Source organism: Tiliqua scincoides, chromosome 6 (assembly GCF_035046505.1).
Source record: "Tiliqua scincoides isolate rTilSci1 chromosome 6, rTilSci1.hap2, whole genome shotgun sequence".
Lineage (NCBI taxonomy): Eukaryota > Metazoa > Chordata > Lepidosauria > Squamata > Scincidae > Tiliqua > Tiliqua scincoides.
In genome coordinates this window covers 67,429,356-67,455,256 of record NC_089826.1, presented here as the reverse complement: position 1 = coordinate 67,455,256, position 25,901 = coordinate 67,429,356, and the positions used below count along the sequence as shown (strand labels likewise).

Below are 25,901 nucleotides of genomic sequence, written 5' to 3'. Positions count from 1 at the left end.
AATAATAATTACATAGGTATCTGTAGGTATCTATTTATGCATATTCATACAAACAGAATTCTCATGCTACTTGCCCCAAAGTAGTCCTACTAAGATGTCCCTGGAGTAAGCACATTCAAGATTCACAAATTGCAGTTTCTTACAGACTTTTCAGTTGGCCCATGATTGATTGAGACTCCCATCTGCCTCTCTCCAACAAAAGTACCATTTATATGCAATAATTTGATTTATGCCAAATCTTACTGAAATGCTCATATTATTTTTCTTTTTCAAATCCCACTACTGTAAAATAATGAGAGGGCAAAACCTGTTCTCTGTTCCCTCAATATGCATTCCTGCCACAGTCTTACATTTACCTTAAGCAGTGAGTAATTGATGTGTTTTGTTCTACATCAACTGACAGATCAAGAAAATCTTCATCCTTACTACTAACCTGCAACAAAAATAAAAAGTTCAATAACATTTTACAGCCCTACCCAATCAGCTGAGCTGCACCAAGGCTGGCTGCACCAAGAAATAAATGCTCACTATGAGACATGGTTACCACTGTGTCCCCACAACATCAAAACCCAAACAAATGCCAAATGTGGCAGGCAAATTAAAGCAGTATGACAGACAAATACACCAACACAAGTAATTAAATTAAAGGTATCTAGGATCAAGGTATGAAGGTACCAGTCATTGTCATATGGTGACTGGTAGATGAATCCTGGTCCTGCCTTTTGAGAAGTTGATAAAGGTGACATTCTGCTCCCTTCCAGTTCTCTGAAGATGGAAAATTTAACTATGGTTTGTCTTCCATACCTATGAGTAAGTGTCATGTCTGAGTATGTTAAGCAGTCAACACTGGCTACAAAAGAGAACATGACACCATGGTTTGGAAACCATAATTTGCTTCAACCATGGTTAGGGTTACCAGATACAATTCTTTCTGATGCTTTTGTGGTTGTATTTTTTTAAGGCGAGAAACATTGTTTCAAACATTGTATGCAAGGAAGAAATGAATGACATAATGAATGGTTCAGGTGAGTCCAAAGTACTGACTGACCTCAAGTATCCACTTGTGTCTCCACATGAGTCAGTGCTCAGGGCTTGTTTCCTTCCAGACAGCTGTCATTGGGGTAATATAATTCTGCTCTGGCTCTGCCTCTCAGTCACAAGAAGCTGCCTGGCGCTCCCAAGTCTCTGTTCCAGGCTTGCCCCAGCTACGCCCCAGCACAAACAGGTGGATTCTTCAGAGAAGAAGAATCTTACTCTTATGCGTTTCCTAGGGTGAAACTACTCGTTAAAAAATGGGCTGAAAACAGAAAGTAGCCCAGAAGTGCCTCTTTTGTGGTCAAAAGGCACCTGTGGGAAGCCCAATCCACATTGGCACCACTGCACATGGGGAGAACACTTTCTCCCTGCACCATTGGTCACCAGTGCAGTCTGAAAGTGCCTACCTTAAGTGGCTATTTGCAGCAAATAGAGCCAAGCAGGCACTGGGGGACTTTTGCTGGGAAAATGTTAAGCCCATCTCCCCATGCAGTGTGGTAATGACATGAATGGAGGTGCCATAGCTCCTTTTTGGTTAAAAAGAGGCACTTCCTACATCAAACCCAACACTTAATTGGATTAACCTTAATTTACCATCGTTTGGCCCCTGGTGTAAGCCAAGTGTAAATCATATGAGTGAAGTGTATGTCTAATTTTAATTCAGAAAAGAAGTATCCTCACCTACTACTTGGGAAAAGGTAACGATGCTTATTTTGCCACAAGCAACTTATGAGGTCATTCCAAACTCACAGAGCATCACATTAAAGGAATGTATGCATGCATAATTCTTTAATATGCTACCTGTCCTATAGGGAGAAAATGGTCTGGGAGTTGCTTGTACTTATCTATATTATGTCTGCATTGGATGGGGAAAGCTAACCAAGCTGCTTCCCAAATGCTCCAGACATATACAGTGGGATCTTGGTATCTGTGAGGGATCTGTTCCAGAACCTGTGCAGATAACAAATTCAGTGGATAATGAAATTCGTGAGGGGGAGTGCCACCATAATTACTTACCTGGGGGGCCACTCATGGCCTTCCAGAGGTCACACAAAGCCTCCTGGACTCCTCAGAACTCCTTCAGATGTAACTGGAAGGCATTTCTCATTCACCAGTACAAACTGCAAGTGTCTTCCAGTCACATCCAGGAGGCCCTCTGAGACTCTCTAGCTATGGGTTCAGCATCTATGGATATTCATATCTGCAGATGTGGGATAAAGGCAGATAAAGACGGTCCACTCTATTTAGCCTTAGAACAGTGTTTCTCAACCAGTGGTTCAGGTACCACCAGTTGTACCTGAGGTGGTGTCTGGTGATACTTGCAGAATCCCTGGTCACCTGCCGCCCAGCAGCAAGACAGGAACATGAAACAACAAACAGTGGTTGGAGGCTCCAAAACATGCTTTTCAATGCTCAAAAAAGCCCTTCCATCCACTCTGAGCCTCTTAGTGGTGTTTGGGCCCAATCCTTTCCAATTTTCCAGTACTGGTGCAGTTGTGCCAGTGGGATGTGCGCTGCATCCTGTGGTGGAGGGGGAGTAACTTGGGTTTTCTTAAAATATGAGAACATGGGTTCCCTTACCATGGGGCTGCATTGTGGTTACATCGGAGATGGAAAGTTGGATAGGATTGGACCCTTTGTCATGTTGCATCTGGCCTCCCAACCCAGAAGTAATGGCAATTATGTCATCACCAGTTACTTCTAGAGGTACTTCAAATAGGTGGACTATGTGAAGAGGTAAGGCAAACACTGAGAAACAATGCCTTAGAAGAACAAGACTTAGTTTGTTACATAGAAACATTCTCATTTCTCAGATGGCTCCATAAATTCACATATTGATAGCCTTTTGTACAAGTTATCTAGCTACAGAAAATCTATAGAAAAACCAACCAATCCACTGCTTACAGTTTCACAGTTCAGACATCTTGTTTCATTGGTCAACGTTCCCTGAAAAATCTCGTGCACCCAGGTGAGGTCTTGTTTGTTGTTCTCTTCCGCTTCGTTCATGTTGCCATTTTTTAGTTTCCCATTTTGCTTCTCCTGCTTCTTCTCTTCCTGCAGAATGTCAGCTACGGTGTTCAGTAAGTAGTTTAAGAACTCATGGGCATCCTGCTGCATATAGTTGTCAAAGAGATCTGTAAAAAGGAGGACGGCATACAGAAGTGTCACTAGGATTGCATCACCCTGTGTGAGAGCTCACTGCATCACCCCCATGATGGACCTCCTCCCATACCGGAACATACACAATAAAACACAACATCATACACACAAACAAGATGAGGTGGTGTCACTAGGATTGGTGTAACCCCCATTAACTTTATTTATTCATTTGTTTATTTTGATGGTCACCCAACAAATCAGTAACCAACAAAAAACGAGTGGCCAACCTAATGACACTCACACAACTGAATTCCGGTATCAGCTCTGATACATGGAAATGAGAGCTGATTCATACTAACACCTTATTGGTTCTCTGCTGTGTCATAGTAACACCTTACTGGCTCTCAGAATAATCAGTCTCATTGGTCAGTTTTAAGTTAAGGAAATCCACTTTTTGTTGCATGACAACCCAATCCTATGCATGTCTATGCAGAGTTAAGTCTCATCAGAGTCAATGGGGCTTACTCCCAGGAAAGTGTGGATAGGATTGGGCTATAAGGCAGTTGTGATTCCCTTAGCTGGTTATTTGGCTATCTTTTCAGAGAATACAGATATTTCAGCAAGGTTTGTTTCATTTAATTCTGTATTAAATTACACATTGAATGATATATATAACATGACGGGATTATTCAAAAATGCCAGGTTTTTACCATTTTTGCCAATAGTGGTGTCACACACACCCCGGAGTGTGTCATGTGCCACATACTCCTGGACTTGGAGGCTGAGCTCAAGCCCAGAAATAGCGATAAGAGGGACAGGGCAGGTAGGTGGCCTTTTCCCAGCATGTGCTTTTCATGTACTGCAGCTCGGTCAGCCATGCTGAGTCTCCTACTGCTGCTGGGAGAACATATCAGGTACCCTACAGGTAGACCACAGCTGCGATACAAGGACATCTGCAAGAGGGATCTGAAGGCCTTAGGAGTGGACCTCAACAGGTGGGAAACCCTGGCCTCTGAGCGGCCCGCTTGAAGGCAGGCTGTGCAGCATGGCCTTTCCCAGTTTGAAGAGACACTTGGCCAACAGGCTGAGGCAAAGAGGCAAAGAAGGAAGGCCCACAGCCAGGGAGACAGACCAGGGACACACTACACTTGCTCCCAGTGTGGAAGGGATTGTCACTCCCGAATCGGCCTTTTCAGCCACACTAGATGCTGTGCCAGAACCATCATCCAGAGCGCGATACCATAGTCTTCCAAGACTGAAGGTTGCCAACAACAACATCAGAGTATGCATGTGTTTCCATTCCTCCTTTGGTCCCCATTCCTGCTCCCTGCCTTTTTCAAAGTGAGCAGGAAGAGAAGAAGCACATTAACCACTTCTGCCGCCATCACAGCTGCAATCAGGGGGAGGAGGGAGAAAAGTGGTTGCTTCCCTACTCTCCACTACCACTAAAACAGCAAATATGTTTAAAAATAGGGAGGAAGAGGAGAGGACTCCTCACTATTACTGCCCCATAACAGCAAAAGGCTAAATAAGGGATAGGTTGGATGACTTGCTGGCATGGTAGTAGGCGTAAAGAAAATCCTTTACTCCTTCACATGGTGAGAGGGTATGTAACTGCTACAGCAGTCACCAAGGAAGTGGCAAAAAAGTAAAACAAGAGGGAGAACAGCCTCTTGGGGCTTGACAAGACAGACCTGGGATGCATGTGCCACAGGAATTTGAGCCAGGACTGAAGGGCCCTGTACAAGCTATTAAAAGAGTGTGTAGCCTATAAGACTCTAGGACTGTGTCTGAGTCCCCATGCCCCCCAGCGACAATATCTGGAGATGGAGGGATTCAATCTGGGACCAACAGGCTATATCCTCTTTTTATAGCTATGCAGCAGACATATCATTAGAAGGTTTGTGAAGTCATGAGGAATTTGCAACTTAACTGGAGTGGAGAGTACTGAATTATTGCTGTTTTCATTACACAAGCACTTGTACATATAGATATATTTATAATTATATGCACTTACTCTGCAATTCTATGCACACATGCATGGATGTAAATTCTTTAACCTTAAGCGGGACTTATTTCTAACTTTCTCAGGATCAGGACCAGCATGTGTAGGGGTGTGCATGCCTGAACTTACCATTCTCCTTTCGTAACCTTGAGATAAATTTTTTGGGTGGAATCACCCCAACTTTCTTCTTCTGTGTAGCAATACTATGAAAAAGATCCGCTAGACATGTCAAGAGATTTTCCTTCTTTTTCTGCTGGGCCTTGTATGCCAATACATTCTCCCGAAATGGCCGGCAAAAATATAGGGCCTGCAGGACGGAATTACAGTAGCATGTGTTCCCAAACTGCAAAATAAAGGGGGAAAGCCACAATAAATCACTGTTTAACATAACATCCAAGCCACCAATTCACATTTCATCTGGATTTTCCGCTCTTTGTTAACACCACCAATTACAAGGTGGAACTGGTGACTGGACTTGGTCATTCAGCCTGTGCAGACAGTACAGTCAATCCCACACTGTAGGCAAGGATTATGTTCTGAGGTCAAGTATGTAAAGCCAAAATCGCTTATAGTCGAAACTCCCTTCAAGTCAATAAATACCGTATTTTTCGCTCCATAAGACACACTTTTTCCGCCCCAAAAAGTGCGGGGGAAAGTGTGTGCGTCTTATGGAGCGAATACTGCAAAAAAAAAAAAAATCCGCCCGGCCCTGGCCCCGCCCCCTGCCCACTCGCTCTGCTCCGCTTCCCCGGGCAGTCAGAGGCTGAGCTGGCTGGGGGGCTCCTGCATTCCCTCAGTGCCCGCGCGGACTGTGGCAGCGCTGGAGGGAGCCCAAGCCCGCATGTCTACTCAGAAGTAAGTCTCAGAGTCACTGGGGCTCACTCCCAGGAAAGCGTGGGTGGGGTGGCAGTCTTGCTGCCCAATCCTGTGCATGCCTACTCTGAAGTAAGTCCCATTAGAGTCAGGGGGGCTTACTCCCAGGAAAGCCTCTCTCCCCCCCCCCAAGCCTGGAGCATCACATCCTCTCTCCCCCCAAGCCTGGAGCATCACAGCTTCTCTCTTCCACCCCCCAAACTTGGGAGCATCACAACTTCTCTGCAACACAAACACTTTCCCCCCTCTCTCACACACACAGGCTGCCCCCTTCTCTTACACACACAGATGCTCTGCCCCCACACACACTCACACAGCAGGGGAGGGGCGCTTTCACTCACCTCATCCAGCATCTGAATGTAAGCCCCCCCCCCCAATCACAAAGAAAAAACTGTCTCCTTGGTCAGAATGCCAGTGTTTGCTTGTTGCACAAGCCCCAGGTAAATCACCATAAATCCAGAGGTTTGTTGTGTCTTGAGAATTCAAGTTGTGGTTGGACTTTCCACTTGTTCATTTGTATTGGAATCATGGAAGAACTGGCGAGGAGGTAGATGTGGTGTCAGCAGTGGCCCCTTTAAGGGTAAGGCCTGGGCATCCAGCAGAGTGTGCTGCACAGCTGCAGCCACTTGAAGGCAATAGGGCCCTCAGGGATATAAGGAGCACCTGAGGCAGGAAGGGTTTGTGGGTTTTGAAGGAGTGCAGGTTGGAGAGGAGACTGACTGGGTTTATTGAATTTGGAATCTGACTGTGGATTGTGACTGGACTTGGATACCCTGACGGATTTGACTAACCTACCTGGAACCTGACCTTGGACTGTAATTTGGCTTATTGGTTCTGGACTCTGATTTGGCAACTCTGATTGATGGGACTGATTTACTTGGCATCTGTGGACTAGAACTGGACTCACTTTTGCTTGCTGCACTGATGAGTTGCACAAGGGGGACTGATCAGCCTTAAGCGGGCATGAGGCCCAGTAGATTGGAATTTGGCAGAACATCATTGTAGCAGAAAGATAATGTGATCCCCTATTTGTGCGCACCTGCTTTTGTGAGCTTCATAAATTCTGACTCTAGCAATGATGAGTTCTTGGGGTTTCCAGAAAACTAGAGTACTCAAATCTTTAAGTCTCTCCATTTGTTAATGACAGTGATAATGGTTCTTAATGCCACTGTTGACTGCTGTTCACTTTACATGGTTCAAATGTTATTCTGTTATAGTTTATTAAATATTTTATTACACTATTTGGTTCAGAATATTTTTTTTCCTGTTTTCCTCCTCTAAAAACTAGGTGCGTCTTATGGTCAGGTGCGTCTTATGGAGCGAAAAATACGGTACATACTGTCAAGAACTAAAAGTACAGTATGAGACACATACAGCAACTTAATGGAACAGCAGCTTCATTCTCCCGTTTCAGGCTCGCTCCAGGATATAAACAGAGAGAGGCTGAAATCCTTTCTACACTTTTTTAGGAGTAAGCCCCATTGAACACAATAGGACATACTTCTGAGTAGACATGTATGTTGCGGGTCACCTGCATTAATTTTTAGCTAGGAATAAAAATCACAGTACAGTGTTAACAATAATCTTCACCATTTTGGTGTTCACTACCATGTGTTATAAACAGTGCTTTTATTCCAGCGATTCCCAAACTTGGTATTACAAAGATTCATCCAAAGAATTTGGGCCCAATTCTAGCCATTGTGTGCACTGGCACAGCACTTGCTGCACAAGTGCTAGCCATTGCAAAAGTGCCATAAAGAACTTCATGATGGCATAGCCATTGCCAGCGCTGCTGTGGAGGCCCATGCCAAGAAGGTGCAGTGTGTGCCAGACTCAGTGAATTCCACGCTGAGCGGTGCAGGGGCAGGGCAAGGGGGAAGGGGTATGAGAGCAGTGGAGAGCAGTGACGGAGTGGGGATGGACGGATTGGTCCCAGAGATCCAAGCAGAACATGAACAGCCATCTTTCCTAATGGAAAAAGAAAAGGCCACTGCTTGCTTGTTAATGCAGAGACTTCATGATTTCACATTGTTTAATGCGGAGACAGGATAGAAGCAACCTTGGATGGATGCTTCCTCCTTCAAAAGGTTCTTTGGGTTGTGACCCAGCCAACCCTAAAAGAGAATACTTTCAGATACTGAGAACGTCACAAGAATGTTTTCTCCAGTGTAGAAAGACATACTTACGTTGACCAGTCCAAAGTAGTGTTCATTGATTGGAAATTGCTCTGGCCCAATGTCTTTTTCCAGAGCAGAGGCATTGGTGCCCTAAGGAAATAAAACAGTTGGTTATTCTCTTCTAGGAGTGCCTTGTTCCATAATATGACAGGACATTTTCCAGTGCTCTCCCCAAAAACTAGCAGACACTTGCAGCACTTTTGGCATCTACGAACATTTACAGTCACATCTCCACAGAGCTGTAACACACTGTCCCAGTGCCCAGGACAGTAACATCACATGATGTCATGACAGCACTTCCGGGTTCTCACCAGAGGAGGCAGCATTTGCTGAGGCAGCTGCATGCCCCCATTTCTTCTCCTGTGGCGGCTCCCTAAGTCTGGGCCTGAGGGGCTGTCACGCACTCCCCTTGGCATAGCACCTGGGGCAAGTGTCCCTCAGACTCCACCCTATTCATGCCTCTGCATCTCCACTGATCAAGCCCCCCCCCTGTACATTTTATGAAAACCCAGGTCCTCCAACATCTCAGAAAACAATTGTTGAAATCGTCTGCAAAAGAAATAGGCTGCCATCCAGCAAGGCAGTGAACACACATGCAAGTCCCATTGATTTTAAATTAAAAGCAGAGTGTAGATCCATCCTTCCAGACCCATGAAATTGGAATGGATCACCAAGGAACTTTCTCACCCCACATCCATTAACCTGTCATCATCTGTTTCCCAGACAGAGTAAATGACCAAAGTAAAATGACGAAAGTAAACAGCCCCTGGGGCTTTCAGATGTTATCCAGTTTTATTTATTTCAGCAATCTAACCTAACATTTCCTTTTCATTCCTTCCATTTGCCTGATTTGTAAGAGCTGGGAGAAGGGCACTGGAGGGCTGTTTTGTTTTCTTTTCCTTCCTTGGATTAGTTCAGTAACCCTGATTTTTTTTTCCTCAGTAAACAAATGTTTTCAGAGAGCTGGAATTGCTGAATGAAAACAGGAAAAGATAATTGTGGGGATCTCACAGTCCGCAAAAGGAAAATCACCTCGCTTGCAGTTGGCAGCTTGTAATAAAAGCTGCAAGTCTCTTTAAAGTTGCATATTGTTGTTAGACAGCATTTTCCCAATTTTTCAACCCTAGGTTACAGGCGGTTTTTACACATACCATCCCAGCAGTTCCCACTGCAGACAAAGAGCTGCATTGAATTTCTTCAGGCTCACACAGTAGCTCGGCTCACCAGTCCACCTGAGCCCATCCTGGAGAGAAGTGGGTGATGGGAGGGTGTGCAATACAACAATGACCCATTACAATGTTTCATGAGCTTGGCTCCAGGAAACATCTATTCCAGATTACACCACTCACATCCCAGGGAGGATCAGGTGTAGTGGAGCCTTTTCCTAAAACAACTTGCAGGCCTCACAACGGGCCTTACAAAGAAAGATTCTGACGGAGACTCATGAGCTAACTTTCTGTCGCTGGAAAGTTCAGCTGTACTAGAATGATCAACATTCAAATGCTGGCTCTGTGCTACTTCTGTGACATGAAGTGGCCAAATGAAACCTCTGCATGGAACAACTGCTGTGATTTTCAGAAGTGTCACCAAAAAATTGACAGTCAGTGATTGTATTTATATCCCACCCGTCATCCAAGGAGCTCAGGTTGGTGTACTTCTTCCACACAGCCCTATTATCCTCACACTAACCCTGTAAGGTAGGTCAGACTAGGAGATAATGATTGGCTCAAGGTCATTCCCTTGTCAAATGGTACAAGCCTTCAACTAGTGGCCTAGCCTCCAGCTTCTTATACTCCTAGCTCTTTTTTTTTTTTTTTTGTTTAACCTTGTTGGATCTATTTTTTTTTACTTGCTGGGTCCAGTGAGACTCTGCCTCCCCTGATTGTACATCACTACAATATGTTAAGCAATGAGACCATGTGGTTCTTTTGTTCCCTCCAATCAAAGGGGAAAACAAAGATAATTCACACATCCAACAGAATTTCAGCTCCCATTGCAATGTAACCCAAAGCACAGAGTCATGATTGGAAGCCTCCAGGTAATGAGTGCATCCCTCCCTGGGAAAGGCAGGCTTTGTCTGAGTGAGTGATCTCTGGAGCCATGCCAATGCAGCAAGGTACAAAACAATGATTGTTAAGAGCCCAGAAAAACCAGACTTCCAAATGTGATAATTACTATTCATAAAGTCCACACTTCCAAAATAGTATCACAAGCTATGAAATATTCTTTTAAAAGACCAAACCTTTTGGGTGGCTGGTGCCCCCTAGTGTTACCCCAGTTACAAAACCAACCCCATTCCCTGAGAGGCAAGCCCCCTTAACCGCAGATCCAGTATCCTCAGTTTCTGTTTTCTGTGGTTCACAAATTTCCCTTCCATTGCACAAATTACTCCAGGTGGTTATCTCCTGTGTCACTGCATGCAAAGCCTACCAGGAAGTGCTTAGATGAAGCAACTGGAAGGCTGAAACCAACCAGAGGCTGGGGCAGGTGCTTGCATGTGCACTTAAGGGCTGGAGGAGGTGTAGTTAAAGGAACAGTGTTGATAAAGAGTTTTCTTCTCACCCTTTTACCTGGACCTGTTCTGTTTGTAGCAAAGTAGCAGGGGCTAGTGGAGAGTGAGCAAAGGATCTTCCACCACTGGACTCTGCTTAATTTACCCCATAGGCCTTTTTCCAACACCCCCTCTTCAAGACAATAAGGTTGTTCACATGGATTCTCTGAGCAGAGCCAATGTCAGCAACAACCACCATATTTCTATGATGTTTGCACAGTGAGAACTACCAGTTCTGAATCAAGGCTTGAACTACACTAGCGTAAAGAAAAAAGTGGCTTCAATTGCTCTCTAGAAATGCTCAATGTACCAAGCCCTAGAAATGAGGGCTGAATTTGCAATTCCCCCCTCTTCCTCTCCATTATGTCATGCTGCCTTTAGCTAACTTGCTAAATATAAAAATGTGGGCCAGCTTCTTTTTTTGTTTTTTACTGCCCTTAAAATTCTGCATGGCTGCCTTTCTGGGTCTGCAACTACATCTATTGTCATTCTCCTTCCTTGTTGCCAGTCACGGTGTCCGACTCACTTTGTTTTCCAAGTCTTCATTTTCTTCCAAGAAAGTACCCCCCTCCTCTCCTTCAAGTAAATAAATGTGATACATGCACACACATTCTCCCAAAGGTCTGCTTGCTAGTCTTGTGTTTTCTGCAATTTTTCTCTTCGAGTTCACAGTCTATTCAATGGCCTCTTGCTCCTTGAATGGAAGGTTAGACTAATAATTTTATTGATTTTTGTAATTTGCACAGCAGTTACCACATGAAGATCCAGCAGCAGTACATCTGTAGCTTATATACACGTTATTACAGCCAGCTCACCAGTACAAGTAACTGCCCATTCAGGTGGTCTACTCGTGTGAAGCACTGCAATATGGGAAGAAAGGGACTTGAGGAAACCTGCAACCTCTCTTCTACTTAAACCATTTCTGTCCAATGTTGCATACAAACAACAGAGACCAAATGTGTACACCTGTGGGCTGGGCAAAAATGGATTAAGAAAAACCAGACCTTGCCATTTTTCTAATCACAAAGAAGGCACTGAGATTCTACACAATGTTTTTACACTCTTTACATGACTATTGTTGCAAACAACTACAAAAGTCTATGTAACATGTGTGCATGCCAAAGGCACAACCACTTCCCTACTCCCCTCAAAAGTACCAGCTTTTTCTATGTTGTAATACTGCTGTAATTATTGCGAATCACAAGAAGTACTCTTAGTATACACTTTAACAATTAATTTATCTCCAAGAGTGGATTTTTAAACCCTGTTGAGATGCACTTCCATGTAACATCTGCAGTGGCTCCTGTGATATGGAGATGTTCCAGGTAATAACACATGTTCACAAACATGGACCCCTACTCATATAAAAATCAAACTTTTAACAACATGTCTAAATGGAGCTTTTTATGTGTCTTGATTGGGCCAGGAAGTACTAGCTACACACCTCTCCAGTTATTGTTTAGAGATCTATTTTTTTCTCTCTCCAGCTTGTAAACAAGATTTTCATTTCCAGACCTAGAGACTGTGCCTATTGTTTTATGAGATACTCTGTCTTGGATACCAGCAGTCAATCTTCTTTTTCACATGGTGTGGGGTTAAACTAGTCTACTTGCTTCCACACATGGAAGAGAAGGTGGTATGAACCTGATCTGTTGCATGGAGCGCAATGCCAGCACGTTCTCTGTGCATGGTGGGAATAAGCACAGCATGTGAAGGCTGGGATGCATTCCTGCTTGGCTGATTGGCACTGCCTGCCTTCCCGGAAATGTTGGCTGCAGAGCAGCCAATGTGCAGTACCAATTGGGGCTAGTTGAGGGGTACCAGCATATAAAAGGGACTGGACCACTCTAAGAAATGAAGGCAAGAAAGGAGACAAGAGAGAAGACAAGACAGAGGAAGAAGGAGACAGAGAGATAAAAAGTGAAGGGAGGCAAAAAGGAAAAGGGAGAAATTGGGAAGGGCTGGGTTCTCTGCCCTGCCAAGGGTGAGACTAGGCAGAGGCAGGACGCAGCTCAGCCTCAAAGTGTGGTGCCTTCCCCCAAAGAGAAAAAACTGTTAATACAGCAAGAATTGACAGCTCTACATTTTCCCCAAAAGCCACTCCTTGGGCTCACAAAGACCTGAAAAACTGCCACACAAATAAGAGTCCAGAGGTAGTGTGGAGAGTACCAGACGAGAGCTTCACTAGAGACAAGTGAGGAAGGAAGTGAAGTGACCTGGGAGGTGGATGGCTCAAGGCAAATATAATACCTACATATCTATGAGAGTCTGCTTCTGAGAGGGGTGGCGACCTACTTTAATAACCCCTTTTCTGTGGAGTTGCCCTACTGGGGAGAAGAGCACAGCCAGCCCAGCCATGAGGTGACCTGATGTCACCAGCAGCAGATGGTGGGGGACGATGACGACAGTACTCTCAGGGTGCCCTTCATTCCGAGTCTGCCACTGCCACCTCCGTCCAGCCTGTCATGATGCAAGCTGCATTGATCTGCTCCCCACTCACTTGAGCAGGATAAGCTGCCTCCTTACTGTGCTCCTCATACGCTTTTTGCAAAGTGTGGGACTCCCAGTTTTATTTAAAGGGAATAAAGGAGCTCCTTAGTTTGCATGGTCAGCAGCATAGCTGGGGGGAGGAGGAAAAATGCAAGTACTGCATGCACTTCAATGCACCATGTATGCGACCCCTCCACTCACCACTGGAGCCATTCTGGGCAGAGACAGCAATGTGCAGGAGATGCCATTTGGTTCGGTGAGCACCTGCGTTTTGCTCACACTGCCAGAATGGTTCTTATGGTGAGTGAGGAGAGGGTGCTTACATGGCATGTTGCAGCACCTACAGTGGTTACTGTTTTGCCCCACCCTCCAGTTATGCTACTCTGCATGGTCCCTTAAGATAAAACCAGAAGTCCCACACTTCCAAGTCTGCAAAAAATGCACATGGAGCATGACCCCATGTGCTATGGCAATGAAGGCACTGGTCAGTGTCCCAGGTCCTGCCACTTCTGGAGCGGAGGAGGCAGCTGGACAAGCAGAATACTCAGCCATCTAGGGAGTGCTGCTGCAGCTGTGCTGTATTTCATGGTTCCAAATCTCTTAAAGCTCTGGGAACCCTGCTTGTGTGACTCTTAAGGCACTAAGGAAATAGGAACCCCAAAATCAGACCATATGTTTTCAATGATCCACTTTAAAAATACAGAAAATGCCCACCAGCAAAAGGGATGGAATCAAATTCACTTTGGGGTTCATTCAGACTGCAAATCCTTGCCATAGGAATCGACAAGCATCTTTAATAGCATCCCAAGTAAATGTAGTGCAGGTGCCATGATCAGAAGCTATTATGACACGTTGAAATTTTGCACTGAATTCAAACAGACCATTTCAGCTTATTGTTCAAAATGAGATGGTGAACAAAAGCCAGATTACAGCAGGATTTTATAAATGGCAGTAATATTTTGTTTTCCTCTGCAGCTGAGCTTCAGCAAGTGCTCAGCTTTGAAGCAGAAGATTATGGCTGATGAAGAGAAATGCACTGCAGAGAATTTCCGTAGCAATCAGAAAGCGACAGCACATCTGTGAGCCTGTGCTTTATAGTTTCACCAAACTGTTTGCTGATTTGCTTTCCTTCTAGACATTTCACAAAAGAAGCCCATGAGGATCTAAAAGCAGATACAGTCTGAACAAATGACAGGACACAGGAAATCACTTGTTTCATCTGGATGCCATGAATATAGCTTCTAAGAAGTAATAATTTGTGCCAGTCCATCTACTGCTGTAAGGCTAGCACTGAAGAAGATGAGTACTGCAGGTTCTATCCAAGCCAAAACAGGTTTGAAATGAGCACTACAGAAGGTAGCAGCCACATCGAAGATACAAAAAGAAAAACAGAGGCCATGAGGGAGTGCAAGGGCAGAGAAGCACAGAGACCCCAGGCAGGGCACAATCAGGCCCTGCCCAGGGCAATGCCAATCTTCCTAAGAGTTTGTTACACATGCAGCAAAAGATGCACCTCTGCTTTGGTATTGTGGGGTCAGTGGTACCTAAGACCTATGTAATGTGTGCAGTAGCCCTTAGAAGTAAATATTCACAAAAGCAGTCCTGAAACTTGTTACAGCATTCATTGCTTAATGGGAGACATGGAAAAGAGTGATTAAGAGCCACATTATTTGTTGGCTATTTCTAAAGCTGGCTATTTCTAAAGCTGGTACCAAATACCATGATGAGAAGGCATGGCTGCGGTATTGGTGGGAATATCTAATTTTTGGAACCCATTTCAAAATATGGACACCAAAATGGGCCTGGAACAGCTGAGAAACTTCTCCAAGGTGTCCATATGGCACCAGAGGTGGGGATGTGTCACTGTCCCAGTCCTGGGTCTCTGCAGTAATTTGATGGAAATGCACTTTTCACATATTCAGGGCTGCTTTCCTTCATCATTATCCACATATAAAGCATGAATATAAGTAAAGAGGAGTTCCCCATGTGGGATAAAGCAGGAGATGATGGTGATGATGATGATGATGATGATAAAAGGTCACCCCTCCAAATGCATTTTTCTTTTTCTTTGTACCCCTTCAATATTTCTTTCTGGTGCTGTCACTGCAAGTTTTCTAGGCCCCTTCATGCATCTAGTGACAGCATCAGCTACATAACAGAACATAGAGGCCCCCACATCTACTGTGCACCTCCCAGAATGAAGTTGGCCTTCTGCTGCCCCCATCCCATCAGATAATTCCATGTACATCTTTCCCCTTTTCCCTTAGTATAACACTGTCAAGCTCTGTGGACTACAGCATCCCAATGGATAAATTGATAAATGTTTTGCTTCACTCTGATTCTTGTACATTTTTAAATGATATCAAAATGCAATTATGATTCCACTATCTTCTTGAACTACCCAACCCTAAGCCCAAAAAAGACAGCACCTGCCAGCCTCATCTTTGTTTTGTCTGAGGAAGCTCAAATCAAGTTTTCTTGATATGGCAAAGTTCACTTGACACAATAACAACCCGATGTTAAATAAAGGGAATATTTATATTAAGAAATAGTTTGTTTGAATACTGAACTCTTCATCCTCAAACTCCACAATCTATCCAATCTATTCTGTCATCTCAGGAATGGTTTGAATCCCAACCATCACTTGGATTCACTATTGGAAAATCCCTCAGGCATCCAATGACAACAAAACAAGCATCCTTCCTATGCTTCTGACTAACCACATTAGATACGGCTAAGTTCACACTGTTAATTCTCAGTTTACAGTACTAATGCCAATTAGACATGATAACATAAACATTTCTAAATGAAACAAAACAATACCAATAAAAAGCTATGAATCTTCCAAGACAGCCAATATCTACATTGGGATAGAAACATATTGCATTGGATTCGAATTTTTTAAAAACAGCTGGTGAAACAAACTTCTATTCCAAATTTATCTTTCCATAGGAACAGAACTAAAACAGCTAATGAAAAGAATTTAAAATAAAATTTTCCCAAACAACATTTCTCAAACAAACCCAAACAAAAAAATAAATGGAGCATTAAGGATGAGCTGGTTTGCTGGGTTTTGGTCCAGAGACCACAAAATAGCAACATCTTTCAAGTGCTGATCTAACAATCTGCTGTCAAGATACTCTTCAACTAGTAAAGTAAAACCTCCCATAATGTAGACTCCTTACAACGCTCTTTGTCTTGCTTGCTTGACAGCTATTTTAGCCAATGAGAGCAGTATGTTCTAGGTCATGCAGGGTCAATCAGTACTAGTTTCCTATAAAGCAATTTCATGCAGCAAATTCCTGGTAACGTATCCTCTGCATCAGAGGATTTATTATTCTATAGATAACATATTTACTATTTTACTTTACTCTTGGTTGTTCTTGAAAATTAATACATTTATCTTCTCTCGCTCCCAACCCTATACATCAGTGGTTTTCAAACTCTCTAGGAGACTTTGCACCGCTGTAAGTCTTTGCGGGGGTGGGGGAGGCAGCGGGGCACCGCTCAGGAGGGCTGCAGGGACTCCATTTTCACTTCTGATGACCTGGGGAGCCCTGCAGGCATTCAAGCAGGGCTCCCCACACACCCGACAGGCTGCTGCAGGGACTGGTGAGTGCATCCCAGTCCCTGCAGCCCTCTTGAGAGGCGCGATCCTGAGGATCACATCACTGCCTCCCCCCTGCCCCCCCCCCAAGGGGAAAGAGGTCAGGGCTTTCAGGCTGGGGCAATGCGACGCTCCAGTCTGAAAACCACTGCTATACATCTAAAAAAATTTTCCCCTTCCTCATCAAAATGTAGTCAGTGAACTTTATTCTCTTTTGACATCCTTCTGTACAGAACACAGCATGGATTGTATGGGGCAACAATGTATATATTGCTGTGGTTCCCAAACTGTGCACCACAGCATCCCAGGGCACCGCCAAAAATTCACAGGGTTGCCAACGGATATTTTAAATTCTTGATAGAAACACAGTGATACTTCACATTTGTTGGACACAGGTATTTCTTTTTGGCCTAAGGGGGCTGTGATTAAATGACTGAAACACTAAGGAAGGACATTATGAACTGAGAAAGTTTGGGAACGTCTGGCCTATTGTATTGCAGATCTTGTATGACAATAATGATGCTTCATATGTATACAGTACTTATAGGGTTGTAATATGAATTTCTGAGATGAAGCTGCTGAAAGCACTTCATCTCAGAAATTCTTATTACAACCCTATAAGGCAGGCCAGTATAGAAACACCACACTGCTGATTGTAAATAAGATAAAAGGGACTGAAAAGCTGGTAGTGGCCAGCTTAAGCCATTTCTGCCCAACACTGCATATATGCAACAGGGATCAAATGTGTACAGGTCTAGCCTATTTATACACAGATTTTTTATACACGGATTTGACTCAACACAAATGGCCCCTGCAAATGAAAAAGAATGTGCTGATCCCTGGAGAAGGGGAAAAATGCATCCCCTTAAAATCAGTTTTAAGAACTGAACAGTCCTTTAACAACAGCCTCCTTAATGAGAGAGAGAGAGAGACAGGGCAGCAGGCTAACAATCCATCAATCCTTCTCTCTCCTGCAGACCCCTCCCTTCCCCCCAGCATGTGAAAGAAAGGTGATCATTTTGCATTGGTGAGGGGAGGGGCTGAGTGAAGTGCTGATGGATTGTCTTCTTAATGACTCTTATCTTAGAGTCAAAAGGCCAGCAAGGCTGTTTTTCAATCACTGGAGCAAAGAAACTTTTTAAAATTGATTTGCTATAGTGCATTTTTTATCCATGTTAGTGCTTGGAACTCGAATAATTAGTCTCAACTTGTATATCTGTGGGCTGGGCAGAAATGGGTTAAAGCAGACTGTCATGAATATGTACATGTTAGGCCTAGGTTGGCAGTAGAAGCCTGAACCACACTAAGACAGTGTAACTGAGAAGTTGCTAGCAGTCCTAGCTGCAAGAATGTGAGTAAATAAACAAAAGGATTGTTGTCTCTCCTTTGCTGGCCAGAAAGGACAGATAACAAGAACCAAGAACTCTGAACACCCCAAACCCCCCTAAGTTTGCGACACAGACCAATAAGTTGAAGTGAGATTTGAACTTTCTGGCTCACAGCGGACTCTTTTGAACTAGTAATAACTTTCTAGCCAAAATCACAGATGCGTGCATTTGCTGCATTTACATATGCTGCACTTGATATGGTTATCAACATTTTCCAAGTTCTCATGCACAGAAGGAACTAAATACACATACATTTTTGATCCACCAGTTAGTGCATGTTGTACACAGAAGTACTTTAGAGTGAACACAGACAGAATATTTACCAAAAAAAAATCATAGAAGGTTTTTCACCCACAGTATGAACATGACAGCCTATTAGCCTTACAACATGCATAAGAGACATACATTCTGTTAAGTCACACAGAAGCTCGTGGTGGTGATCTTGCCCATACCCAACACTTGAGTAGGGCTGCTCACCTGTTCTTTGTTTTTGGAAACCTCACATATATGTGTATCCATTTACAGCATAATTCTATACAAGTCTACTCAGAAGTAAGCCCCACTGAGTCCAATGAAACAAACTTCCAGGTAAATGTGCACAGGATTGAAGCCTTAGACATTCATTCTTTGCTTTGGCTTTTTGAAATGAAAACTCTTGCAAAACTGTTCTAGGTTAGTGAGGAGGTGTAACACAAGGACTACAAGCTTATGAACAAGGCCTGCAGCTAGTTTCTGCTGCAAACGTGCAGAACTGGTTTGTTCAGCACTGAACCTGGGGAGAGGTCACAATTCAGTGATATAACACCTGCTCAGTATGTAAATGATGCCAGCTTCAAGTGCTGGTGCTTCCAGGTGGGACAGGAAAGGGTATCTTCTGAAACAACTCTCTCTCTCATGTTATATAACTGGTTTGCAAGCGTCCAAGTTCAATACCAATGTTTCTTTTTCTTCTCCAGCATTGCATACATATGTACATAAATAGAGATATAGACATTATGTTTGCCTTCACCCTCACTGTCTATGGCACAATCATGCAAAGTATGAAATGGAAATTGAGAAAAATGATGGCCAATGAGTTACAGAAGCAAATTAATTATGTGATAGAGCAGTAGTTCTCACTCCTTCAGTTCCGGGACCCACTTTTTATAATGAGAATGTCTCAGGACCCACCAGAAGTGATGTCATGACTAGAAGTGACATCAAGCAGGAAAATTTTTAACAATCCTAGGCTGCAATTCTACCCACACTTACCCAGGAGTAAGTCCCTTTTACTATCGCTGTTAAAAGCATCTTCATAGCAGTACAGATCTGTGACATTTCTCCAAATGCAGTCACATACCTTGGTCGCATTAAGTCTTATATATTTAAAAATAAAGCATTGAAATGAATTGGGACCCATCTGACATTGGCTCGCGATCCACCTAGTGAGTCCCGACTTTGAGAAACACTGTGATAGATGTGGTGCGTATGCTACAAAGAGACATAATTATTCTGGGAGGGGGAAGGTAAGTCTCTGCCTTCTCTCAGTAATTCTACTTTGTTCCTCCAATCTGAAGTGCATAGACATAACAGGACAAATGTTATAAAGGGAAGATGGAGGGATACCACAGGGGATTCTCAAGATGTCATTATGACATCAGAAACACTAATTTAATAATAATCTCCAGTTTCTCTTCATGCAGTGTCTTTGCATGCGTGCTGCAGGTGATCAGAACCACCATTCACCAGGAAGACTGCCTATGGAGTTAGGTAGGCCATTCAAACTAGGTTTGCCTCTCGATGCAATATTGGCATTGGGGAAACAACATTGGGAAAAGACGTCTCAATCTTAAATTCATGTGACCTTCAGATCCTCCTCATGGTTGTCCCTGAGAACCTTGGCACAAGTTTTTGTAGGGGTGCTGATGGCAAGGAAAATGACTGAGGAAACCCACTTCACTGAAATATTGGAGGTGGGCAGGGGGAGCATGCTCATAATTCTCAATGCCCTCAGAAAAAAATGCTGGTGACCCCACTGGGGTCATCAGCTCACAGGCTGAGAACCACTGCCTTACCCTATAGGCAGGCTCCATTCTCCAGTGCTGATGAATGGTGGATGTGACATCACCAGCAAAGGGCATGCTGGGTCACCACATGGAGGGAAGATGGCGACTGCATGTAACTGTTCTTGCAGAACCTAAAAATAAGGGGGAAAATAAAAACAACAAAATGTTCTGAGGAGTGACTTTGGATAGTGAACCAGGAATTCCCCACCAATCATTAAACAGCTTGATGTCATGTGTTACTTATTACTATTAAATAAGAAAGCATACTAATGTCTTTGGAGACCATAAACCGGGCTTAGGCAACTAGTGGCCAAAGGACCAAATCTAACTCCTAAAAGAATTCTACTGGACCTCCACCAAAACATTACCTTTGATTCCAAGGATTCCAGCGGGTTCACACAACAAGTGCGCACACATAACATCCAAGCTGAGACACAGCAGGAAAGGTCTCTAAGTTTATCTGCAGTGCAAATTGCATGAGACTTTGGTGGAGCCAATATTGCTGGCCCTTCTGCCCTTGCTAAGTTGACAATACAGCCTCAAGCAAGGCCCCCTAAGCCGAACAGAATTGATAGGCTCAATGACAAGATGGAAAATCTGTTCCCAACACAAATAATGACAGAGAGTAATGACAGAGAGTGCAATCCTATCTGTGTTTACTGAAAAGTAAGGCCCACTATGTTCAATGGTGTGAGCATAGGTAAGCATGCTTAGGATTACAGCCAAAGCAAGCACGCCGCACAAAAAACAAAGCATGAAATTAGTCTTAAAAGTCAGATGGAGAAAGTAGGTAATATCCAGTACAAAAGTGAAATAAAACATTGCCACTATAGTATTGATAGTCAGTGTGGTATAGTGATTAAGTGTACCAGATAATGACCAGCAAGACTAGGGTTCAAACCTTCTCTCAGTCACAAAGCTCACTAGATAACCTGGGGTCAGCCTAGGGTCCTCTCGTCAAAGCTTCCTGGCAGGCTTACTGTGGGCTGCTAAATACAAAAATTTGATGTAATCTGTTGAAAAGAACTTCATAAGGTAAATAGGCTTCTTGCAAGATATTTATGCGTAATGAGCTGTTCATTGCATCTTTGCTGATTCTATTTTCTTTGTCCTTTCTGTTAGAATAACAAACTTGTTTTGGCAATGTTATGGGATAAGACGTCTTTGGCTTGACATAGCTTAGGCCCCCACATGGCTATATCTGGCCCTGGAAATATCCACATCACCTTCACCTACCTTTCATTTATTTTGTTGTGTATACTTTGTGAACTTCTTGTTGTTAAAAAGTGATATGTAATTAATAAATGTTCTTTTTTAAAAGTGGTTTATATGCCAATCAGTTATATGCCAATGATATATAACTATTTAAGAGGGCTTCAACCTCTAGTTCTACTGATTCTCAGTGCTTCCAAAGGTAACTTTATTATTCCTCTGGGACAGAGATGACCAACAGCTCTTCAGCAGCATCTAGCCCGTACATTTTATTTTGCCTGGCTGTGAGAAAACATGAACAGACCATTCCTCTAGTCAGAGGCATAGCTACTGTGGAGCGTGAGGGGCACCTTCTCCATGCACTACACCAAGGGGGGGCACACAACTGCCCCCCCAAACTCCACTCAACTTACAGAGGAGGCACTGGTGGCTTGTTGACCCCTCTGTTTCACTGCAGTGAGTATCCCTCCTCCAGGGAGAACCTGGAAGTGATGTCATGTAACACGATGTCATGTGACATTGTGGTCACTGCCTCAGGCGTGGGGGCAACTTGTTACATCTCTGCCTCTAGTCCTACTTGTTTTCTATTCCTTTTCTTCTCAGCTTCTTTGGTTTGTTCTCTTTGTGGCTCTATCCTTATACAGTGAGTGGCAAAAGTCCTCCCAAACAAACAGGTCCCTGAGTGCAACCGTGCATGATCCTCTGGCTAAAGAAATCAGCCATCTCCGCTTCTTCATAAATATAATGAATTGCCTCTCCTAATGAACCTTTGTGCTGAGAGCAGTATCCCAGATACTCTGGCATAAGCTTTGAGGTACTAGCATAAAAGGACCAACCTGGTTTCCCAGGGAGCATTCAGTGCTGCTGGGGAGATGGATCTCCTTCAGCTGATACCATAAATGCACCCCTAAAGGCCCACAGGCAGAGCAGCAATACAGTTCCCAGTCATTTTTAGTGCCACAGAGCCTTTGTGGAAGCCATAGCTGACAGCGTTGAGGACAGGAGCCTCCTTGGAGCCAAAATAGATGTTATCCCAAGGAAAGAAGACCCAAGAACATTTTTTATGTGAGAAATTTCTCTGTTGCTTGCTACTGTTTCAAAAGACTGAACCCCAGTGCTTCAAAGGAAGAAAGGAGACTTCATTATTCCTCTCCCAGAGCCATCAAAGAGCACATGTGGGGAAGCATATGCTGATTGCAACTGAAAGGAAGCAACGTGAGCAGTATATGTGAGAAGAGAGGAACAGATCCTTGCAAGAATCCTTCCCTCTGACCTGCTCACTTCCCACAGGTATGGAAGTTGTAAAGGGAGAAATCATTCAAAAACACATGCCTCTTTTTGCATGCTGGAGTGGTCCAGCTCCAGAAAGCAGGTACTGTGTGATTTTCCTGTATGTCTAGGGCGCACACAAAATCCAGTGGAGGAGTAATGAGAAAGAAGCTTCTATCTTCCCTGGTTGTTTCTCATGCACCAGTAGAGAGATCTACAGTTCATGCTGAGAAAGATGGCTCAGGGAACAGCAGGCCATCAAAATGTGCTTCACCCTGTTGGCTTAAATCCAATAAGTCTGCCTCTTGGCACTTGGTGGGAAAGAGTCTGACCACTACTATGCCCCAACCTGCCAAAAGGGATAGATTAATATCAGCTGTTTTCACTTCTGCACAGGGTTGGCCCTACCTTGAAACTTTAGGTTGCGACAGGCCACTTTTGGGAACAGAGTGTGGACTGTGGACTAGTTGGTTGTCCAGGGCAGCCCACTCACCACCCTCCCCATGGGTGGCCTGCAGAAGAAGGAAGGAGAAGAGATACTGTGCTGCTTTTCCTCTTTCCTTCTAAATGGAAAAGGAAAGAAGGGGGGATTTCAAAGGAAGAAAGAAACTAGAGTAGTAGTGTAGCTATGGGGGAAGCATGACAAGTATTGCAGGTGCAGCAAGGTGCTGTGTAACTGGCCCCTCCCAGTGCCATCGGAGCCATTCTGGACAGTGATTGCAATGCATCACTGAGTGCCATCTGGAGCTCTGTTTCAGGCAGTAAACTATCATGAACCAACTCTGCTTCTATGTGGGTAGTACTTTTAGGGTATGCCTTAAAGCCTGTACAGTGGCTTTCATGGCATACCAAGAGGGCACTAAAATGATCAAGGTGCACCATCAGTTTTTTGGCAATGGACAAGATACACAGAACAGCTGGCCAGGCACTTACATCCCCAAATGGCCTTACTAATATATGACCCTAACCCAAACTCCCTGCAGACCATTTGTGGAGCACCAATGTGCCACAGCCCAGTGGTTGAAAACTGCTGATCTAAAACAATTCACACAAGTAGCCACTACGAGATGTACAAGGAAGAGAGATGTACAACTACATCATGTTGCATGATTTACTCCCAATTAGTGCTCTTCTTTGAAATATTTCCCCCCTCCACACAGAAGTTTGCACTTCATACAAGCTTTCTCAAGACAGGTCTCATCCTGCCCTTCCTTCAAACCTCACTTCTTCACCTTACACAAATCAAGCTTTTTAATCCCCTAAGAGTTAATTCAGAATCCCAACTCTTAAGAGGAGACAGTGTAAGGGGAGGGGCACAATCTGGAAAATTCTTGACCCATTGGGAACAAGACGTTTAAAATCAAGACAGAAACATTCTTAATTTACAGCCCAATCCTATCCACACTTTCCTGGAAGTAAGCCCCATTGACTCTAATGGGACTTACTTCTGAGTAGACATGCATAGGATTGGGTTGTTAATGAACTAACACTCTTGGCAAGAGCAGTAAAACTGATCAAAGGCCTGGGCTGAGCTCCAGATGGTTATTTTCATTAACTCCTTCATGCCCAGCCCACAGGTGTACACATTTGATCCCTGTTGCATATCTGCAACGTCGGGCAGAAATGGCTTACGCAGGCCACTACCAGCTTTTCAGCTACCTTTTTCATATTTGCAGTCAGCAATGTGGTGTGTCTATACTGGCCTGCCTTGAAGGGTTTGATCCCTGTTGCGTATATGTAACGTTAGGCAGAAAGAGAGGAGAGCAGGAAACCCCACCATGCTTTCCTCCACAGAAACCTAAACAACATATCAGATGGGCCAGCTTCCTTGGCAGTTCACTACTTCCTCCAGAAGTGGAGCTGCCCCAGCTGGAATCACGTGTTTAGCCTCTGAACCCAACATACTTCCATACTGAAAAAGAAACAAGCCCCCTGGCACCCAACACTCAGTGATCCGGATCTCTGCTGAGCCCCACATACAGCATCTCTCTGCAGAGGAGCGCTAGCTCCCGATGATCCTGAAAGCATTCAGTGCCTCCCCATCTTCCCGCCCCTTGGATAAGCAGAGAGGTGCATCCTCCGGGGTACCAGCATGCCCGATCCCATGCATGACGACTCCCCGGAAGTAAGTCCCACTGTGCTGCTCAGCGGGCCTTGCTTCCAGCCAAGTAAAGCGTGCAACCCAGGACTGCAGCCACGCCAATCCTGGGGCTGGAGAGCTGCTCCCCAAAGATCTGAGCCTGTTCCCACCCCTGCTTTCCCCATCCTGCGGGGTGATGATGGCGGGGGGTGTGGGTGATGCTCCAGTGCCCCCCATTGCATTCCCTCCCCGCAGCATCTCCCACTTGCAACCCCCCTGCCCCCCCACGCACCCACCCACCCACTTGCAGGGTAGGCAGGCAGGCCAAAATACTCACCATATTACAAATGGAGGCGATATTTCTGACAGTCATGAGTCTAAAGGTTGCAGTGATCCCACACCGCCATCTTTAGAAGGTGAAAACCGGAATGGTCATGGTGGCGGGGTCGGGAAGGGGCTGAGGAGGGTGGGGGTGGGGGCAGCCAAATGCACGCTCTGGGGCGCTGGGGGCGGGATGCTGTGGGGTGAGGAGGAAGAGAGATCAGCTCTTCAGCCCCCCAGCTTTGCAGAATCAGAGGCAGGGGGGCTGGGGGGGGCTCTCCTCGCTACTCTGTTTCTGCCTCTCCCAGACCAGTCCAGGGGCCAGTGCAGTGGGGGGAGGCTGGTGATCGTCTCAGCAGCGCTGCACCGGGAGCATTGCTGCTGCTGCTGCTGCTGCTGCTGCTGCTCAGTTTATTTGCTTAGCACACCCCAAGCAAGCCTGGCTCAGAGCTCTGGGCAGAGCAGCTCCTGTGTTTCCACCAGCTGGGACGGGACTAATCTCAGTCTCCCCCTTCGCCTTCCTCCTCCTCCCACTCCTCCTCCTCTTTCTCCTCCTTCTCCTTCCCCCGGCGATGCTGTTGCTCCTCTTCCCTGCTTTCCATTGCAGAGCAGCGCCCGATGATCAACTTTGACAGCGACGGGGAAAGGGAAGGTCACCACCGGTTAGTGGCGTGGCCATGCGCCAACCGCGGCATCTCGTCTCCGGGAGGGGACTTCGGGAAGGACCAATGGAGACGGGTGGGAGAGG

General features: G+C 44.8%; 1 protein-coding gene across 1 annotated transcript in view; it reads right to left on the bottom strand.

The window, feature by feature from the left end:
* Positions 1 to 25,620, bottom strand: part of USP46 (ubiquitin specific peptidase 46) — a 36,366-nt gene extending 10,746 nt beyond the window's left edge. The window contains exons 1-5 of the mRNA XM_066632181.1: positions 25,170 to 25,620; positions 8,200 to 8,280; positions 5,270 to 5,483; positions 2,941 to 3,170; positions 357 to 433 (exon numbers count right to left, since the gene is read on the bottom strand). Of these exons, the coding sequence (XP_066488278.1) occupies positions 357 to 433; positions 2,941 to 3,170; positions 5,270 to 5,483; positions 8,200 to 8,280; positions 25,170 to 25,205 (638 nt within the window). The 5' untranslated portion in view covers positions 25,206 to 25,620. The remainder of the gene's footprint in view (positions 1 to 356; positions 434 to 2,940; positions 3,171 to 5,269; positions 5,484 to 8,199; positions 8,281 to 25,169) is intronic.
* Between the last annotated feature and the right edge of the window lie 281 nt (positions 25,621 to 25,901).